General features: G+C 45.3%; 1 protein-coding gene across 2 annotated transcripts; it reads right to left on the bottom strand.

Annotated features, from left to right (window-relative positions):
• Positions 1-22: 22 nt before the first annotated feature.
• LOC110526305 (paraplegin) lies at positions 23-6,217 on the bottom strand. Of its 2 annotated transcripts, none has more exons than XM_021607141.2 (17): positions 5,306-6,217; positions 5,108-5,150; positions 4,867-4,959; positions 4,502-4,743; positions 3,967-4,106; positions 3,677-3,779; positions 3,472-3,597; positions 3,220-3,382; positions 2,931-3,104; positions 2,590-2,714; positions 2,396-2,498; positions 1,916-2,026; positions 1,685-1,800; positions 1,369-1,525; positions 1,128-1,291; positions 933-1,010; positions 23-777 (listed from the first exon to the last, which is right to left on the bottom strand). In XM_021607141.2, the coding sequence occupies exons 1-17, from the start codon at positions 5,546-5,548 to the stop codon at positions 562-564; spliced, it is 2,397 nt and encodes a 798-aa protein (XP_021462816.2). In that variant the 5' UTR covers positions 5,549-6,217; the 3' UTR covers positions 23-561. The 2 variants fall into 2 exon arrangements, with proteins under 2 accessions (XP_021462816.2, XP_021462815.2); XM_021607140.2 differs by having other exon boundaries at positions 5,048-5,150; positions 5,306-6,216.
• Positions 6,218-6,421: the final 204 nt, after the last annotated feature.

Raw genomic sequence — 6,421 nt, forward strand, 5'->3', positions numbered from 1 at the left:
CAAGATGGCGCTGGCAACTCAATGACAGTTGAAATAAAGCTTTATTTAAACACCCCTGAGCATCACAGGGATTTTGGAGCAAATCACCATTTTACAACTCAAGGTAGGCTTCTGCCCATAACACAATGAACTGCATATCCACTGCAGCAATAAACAACCTTTATTGGTACACCATTTATGCCATGCTAAGGCTGACCCAGACCAGGTGCCACTTACCCAGAGTATGGTTAAAATACTCTGAAAACCTAAAAAAGGACCAACAAATGTTCCCTCTAAGGAAGTGAAAGAGGACCCTTGGTCCTAAAAGGTCTATGAGTTCACTGTTCCTCACCACTAACAGATACACCTCGTCTAGTTACACCTCACTGTAGTGAATGGACATTTATCAACAAACTGAACTGATATCCACCAGGAAAAGCAGGTGAGGTGGCACTTCACTGTTTATGGTGATTTGTGTACTGGAAACTTGCAACCACAGAGAGGCGCTCTGGCCCTCCTACATTATATTGCTGGAGGAGTGTGTGTACAGATTCTTGCAGAGGAGTGTTGAGACTGACCGGGTCATACAGGCCTCAGGTTCAGATGTTCATCATTATTGTCCTTCCTACGAGGAGGTGGGCGTGGCTCATCATCCTCCCCTGTGTCCTGCTTGTCCTTCTCTGCTTCGATCCAGCTTTGAGGGGCGATCATCTTCTTGGGCCCGTGGGGAGGGGGTCCCAGCAGAGCCTCGATGTCCTCATAGTTCACTACTTCCCGCTCCAGAAGAGCATTGGCCAACTGAAAATATACACAGAGAAAGACGGTTAGCCAACTGTGAACGCAAAATTGTTTGACAATGGAATACAATGCATGATGAGTGTTTAAATATGGTAGCTATGTAGACGCCACGTCACACAAAAATATGGCTAACAAGTCTGGAATGAGGGTCTTACCATTATCAGCTTGTCTCTGTTATCCAGAAGCAGTTTCTCTGTCTGTCTGTAGGCGCGTGCTATCAACAGCTTCGCTTCCTGCAAGAACCAAAATACAAGCCATCCTTCACAAGGTTATCTCCAATGAACAGAACTACAGGTAAACTTACAACAGGGGAATCTTCTACTCGTAATGTTTTGCGGGTGCAGACTTACGTGGTCCATCTGCTGCTGGAGGCCCTGGCTGAAGGGCCTGCGTCCGACAGCTCCCTGCTCCTCTGTCTCAGGGAAGGACACCTGACCCACACTGGAGGACATGCCATACTGCTTCACCATGGAGTAGGCCACACGAGTCACCTTCCGCAGGTCATCTTGGGCACCTAGCGCAAAGACAAACGTCTCACAGACTGAATGCTATAGGTGTGTGTATGTTGTGATGAATGGTCAGACAGCCTACCTGTGGTGACCTTGTTGAAGGTGATGGCCTCCGAGGCTCTTCCTCCTAAAGCCATACACATCCTCTCAAACAGCTGTTCTTTGGAGAACAGGTACTGGTCTCTGGGCAGGATCTGGGCAAAGCCGAGGGCAGCGTTGGTCCTGGGGGCAATGGACACCTGGCAAACAAGACAACCAGCGAATATATCAACATTGTACAATATATGGTCATCTACTATGTTTTTGGTCCTGTTCATTTCTCCATAGTATTCAACAATATCGCATTGAGCAAAGACCCACTGACATTAGTGGATGTACAGCTATGGAGGTGGTGTCACCTTCATGAGTGCCTCTGTGTGCTCTAACAGCCATCCAACCAGGGCATGGCCAGACTCATGGAACGCGACAATCCTCTGCTCCTCTTTGGACAGGATCTTACTTTTCTTCACACTTCCTGGATACAAACGGAGAAAGTCAATAAGGGACCAGAAATCAATCTCTACCACAAGAAATTTGGCGAGTGAGTTCCAAGGTGGCAGACATTCATAGACATCGTAATGACCTCGTACCAGCTAGGACTCTCTCCACAGCGTACTCAAAGTTGAAGGTGTCGATGGATTTGTAGCCTTCCCTGGCAGCATGCAGGGCTGCTTCGTTACAGATATTGGCAATGTCTGCCCCTGAGAGAGTAATACACAATCCCGTTAGGCTCACAGTTTTTAGAATACACTGGTTTACTATGTTCAGTGACAGCATACAAGAAGGTGAATATACAGTTGTTTTAGAGGGGTGCTATTTAAGCAATAAGGCCCGAGGAGGTGTGGCATATGGCCAATATACCACGGCTAAGGGTCTGGACACAGCCCTTAGCCATGGTATATTGGCCATATATCACAAACCCCCAAGGTGCCTTATTGCTGTTACAAATTGGTTACCAACGTAAAGGTTTTGTCATACCTGTGGTATACAGTCTGATATACCATGGCTGTCAGCCAAATAAGCATTCAGGGCTCGAACCACTGAGTAACTTCAGCCATGTGTGTACATACCACTGAACCCTGGGGTGAGCTCTGCCAGACGCAGGGAATAGCTGCTGGCTGGGTGGGTGAGCTTGAGTATCTTCAGGTGCTGCTCGTAGATCTCCTTCCTCTCCTGAAATGCACAAGAAGGAAACAGCTCATGCACACTTAATACATTGGAGATCTTCAGGACATAGATACTTTCAGAGGACAGGGCACTGTACCTGCAGAGTGGGGAAGTCGATAAATATGTGCCTGTCCAGTCTCCCTGGTCTCATGAGAGCATTGTCCAAAATGTCCGCCCGGTTTGTGGAGGCCAGGACTATCACATGGTCAGTAGTGCCCATTCCTATTGGGAGAACGGTAATGAACAGTATATAAGTGCAAACAATGTTGCTGAATAGCCAAAAAAAGACACGAGATACATGTATTATGTTCCCCCAAAAAATACTTAAAACCTTCACGTCAGTTATGATAAAGAGATTGATAACCGTGACGAAGTAACGGAAAGCTATTATTTGTGTAACCCTAATCTCGGTTAACTCAAAACAAACCCCCTCCTCACCGTCCATCTCCACCAGCAGTTGATTGAGGGTCTGCTCTTCCTCGGTGTTCGAGAAGCCAGACATGTTATTGGAACGCTTCTTTCCCACAGCATCAATCTCATCTATGTAGACGATGCAGGGGGCTCGAGCACGCGCCTCTTTGAACAGACTCCTCACCCTGGCAGCACCAAGACCTGCACTTACAGACAAAATATACATTATTATTGCTTTGACTTGCTGTCCACCTTGCAGTCTTCTTTGGACAACTTAACGGATAGGACTTCTGATTGGAAACAGTGCAAATCTTACCCCCAATGACTTCCACAAACTCGGAGCCTGCCATGGCCAGGAAGGGCACCTGTGCCTCTGTGGCCACAGCCTTGGCCAGCAGAGTCTTTCCACAGCCTGGGGGCCCCAGCAGCAGGGAGCCCTTAGGGACTTTGGCCCCCAGGTTGAGGTACCTGTCTGGGCACTGCCAAGAGAAATCAGGAGTCAGCAAGACATCTGTTGACATTGCTAATAACTGTCACACAAATCACCTCTTTACATTTGCCCTCTTACCTTCAAATAGTCAACAAACTCCTTCACCTCCATCTTTGCCTCGTGCATGCCCGCCACATCTTTGAAACTCACACCCTTCCCAGACTTGCCATTCACAATAGTGAACTTGGCCATTTTCAGCTGGTTCTGTTGAGCACATCACAGACGAGCATGAGAAACACAACAAAATGGCTAAGACTAGTAAAGGGAAAACAGTTCTACTTACAAATGCACTGAAGCCACCCTCTTTTCCACCCATGCCAGCCAGGCGGAAAATATACCACAGGATTGCCACCCCAATGGCAGCCATTCCAAGGGCATAAAGTGCACTGTGACAGAAAGAGACAAAAGCAATATTGTACCAATGTCATGGAAACACATATTACATGTTGAGGTATAAACATATGACATGTTATTGAGGTATAATCATATTACCTAACCATGGCATCCATGTGATATTCATTCTTGCATGATCACATCACAGATACAGCTGTTGGTTGAGAGTCAGGTACTCACTTTCCAAAGAAGCCAGTGCGCTTGTAGGAGACTGGGATCCTGTCCTTGGCGTCAATGTTCAGCTCCTCTTCTGCAGCTCTGAGCTTCTCCTCAAATTTGTCAATGTTGGCCACCTGCATACGGTACATCAGAGCCAGCCTCTGCACACAGACGGACGGAGGAAGCGTGTGAAGGGGGGCATATTTCACTGAACATCATCTAGATTCCTGTGCTTATAAATAGGTGACATGGCCATCACAACATAAGTGGGGATGGAATGTATCAACACTAAAAGCTGAGGGGCATACTACAAAGTAGGATCAATGAGTTAGCCAGCTAACATTGATAAGCAACCCAAAATAACTATTGATTTTCTGGTTCATTAAAAAGCTAAATGTAGATACGTGTTTTCATTTGTTGAATCAATTAGACCAAGCTCATCTTTCAAAAAAAATAACTGAATATTTAGGCAAGTCATCAAGGGGTTAACCAGTTTCTGCTTTGTAGTATACTGTACATCAGTGTCCAGATTCTAGAATGAGGAAAAGGAACGTACAGGCCTTCCGAAGATGACTGCTCCAGGGTGGAGGTAGATTTCCACGATGTCGCTCTCCGGGACCACCTGCACACGAGACACCTCACCCTTGGCCAGCATCTCATTGACAAAGTCATTCCAGGAGATGTTTCCCCCGCTGGTATTGATGGAGTTGAGGAGGCTCATGACCAGGGCGATGATGAAGAGAGTGCGCAGACGTTCCCTGTACATCTGATCCTCTTGCTCCCGCCGCTTCTTCTCCTCTGAAAGACAATGGGGAATTAAGAGGTGCAGCTAACAGCTCACCTGTGTATTCATGGCACAAGATAGCTAGTATAAAAGGACTGTAGCCTGAATGCAAAGCTGTGTTGAGGTTTCTTACTGACCTTCATCTTCCTCTGGAGTTTTTCCCTTGGGTCCATCACTGTTCTTTTGATCTTGTTGTTTAGACTGAGATGTGCTGAAATAATTTGTGGAACCTGCAATGATAGGGTACGAGTCAGTGTCAGACTGGGAAATATTAGATCATCTTCAAATTAGTGGGTGGGGGGGGAAGTGACTGCTTACCTAAAATATTCCACAGGTCAACAGGGTTTTTGAACAAGCTGTTCTTGATCATTAGCTTACTTATTGCAGTCAATCTGGGACTCATGGGTCTGTGTAGCAGTTGCTGGAGAAAGAAGTGGTAGTATAATATTAGACCAGGACCTTTTCCTGTTGCTCACAGTTACAGGAGCTAAGTACATAACAGAGGAGTGGCGTGACCATTGTGATTTGAATGACGGTCAGCTATTGTCATGGTGGAAACAAAGACAGGCAACTAACCTGAATGAGCCCATGGTTGAGGCCATTATGTGGTTGAGTCACAAAAGGACGAAGTGAGCATGATAATATTTTACAGTTCATACATGTCGATTGCTGCAGTTTGGCGCCATCGTTGTTTGGACGCTTGTTGACAAATTGACAGTTGTTGCGTCCCGACGCGGTCCATATTATGGTCTTGTACTTTCTACAAGAACTGGCACGTCGCAGAGCTGCCATTTCCCTGCCTGCTAGACTACCGAACATTCGCACAGGTTAGATACAAATACAGTACAGCTGGCTAGCTAATAAAACTGACATGGTCACCATTAACAGTGCATTCACTACCTGGCTAGCAAACGTCAGTAATGACAATAGGCTTCGACCTTGAGATTGCAGCAGTGGTCAGCGCGGTATTTTGTTATAAAAAAAAGCGAACTACATCGTTAGCTGTTGTTATTCAACATGACAAGAATAATAAAGATGGTATGCTACATTAAAGACATTTCACTCCTTACAACGAAAAGTCCTCAGTACATGTACAACTGTCTATGTATCGTAAACAACAAGATTTCGTTCACAAATCCTTTGATATGCTCTGAAATGTAATGTACCCATCATTCTGTTTTGGTAACGAATTTGTATAATTGAAGCAAGGTCAGTGAATTAAATAGGTACAATCCCTTGTTAAGCTGACCACGAGAGCAAATAAGCACATACATATCCTGACGCACTTAAAAAGTGTTTGCTGAACCCCGAACTTTAACCCCAAGAGATACGTGTCCCTTGACCAAAGATTATCTATATATTTGATTTGATTCTATGTTCACGCTGAGATAGACATAACTTTCAAATTGCGGAAAATATATAATTTATTGTCAATAAACTAATATTAGACTAGGACCTTTTCCGGTTGCTCACAGTTACAGTAGCTACAGTACACAAAAGAGAATATTCAGTACTGCACGGCCCTTTGACCCTTGTCGGATTACGTCACGATGTTGCTTCATGAGCGTTCTATCTGCGCAGGATTTTCACATCCAGGAAACACGTTCCTTGAGATAAAAATGGCACATAGAATAGATGCTAACTGTAATAAAATACTAAAATACACGTATTATTGACAATGTGCTTGTGCGC

This window comes from Oncorhynchus mykiss, chromosome 6 (genome assembly GCF_013265735.2).
Source record: "Oncorhynchus mykiss isolate Arlee chromosome 6, USDA_OmykA_1.1, whole genome shotgun sequence".
In the NCBI taxonomy this organism is placed as follows: domain Eukaryota; kingdom Metazoa; phylum Chordata; class Actinopteri; order Salmoniformes; family Salmonidae; genus Oncorhynchus; species Oncorhynchus mykiss.

What these genes read in the sequence shown, in the direction of transcription:
- LOC110526305 (XM_021607140.2), bottom strand. Translation starts at nt 5,548, where the DNA reads ATGTTCGGTAGTCTAGCAGGCAGGGAAATGGCAGCTCTGCGACGTGCC. An exon ending in TGACCTGTGGAATATTTTAG is followed by an intron (nt 4,960 to 5,047) that starts GTAAGCAGTCAC and finishes CTATCATTGCAG; the next exon opens with GTTCCACAAATTATTTCAGC. An exon ending in ACAGAGACAAGCTGATAATG is followed by an intron (nt 778 to 932) that starts GTAAGACCCTCA and finishes GTATATTTTCAG; the next exon opens with TTGGCCAATGCTCTTCTGGA.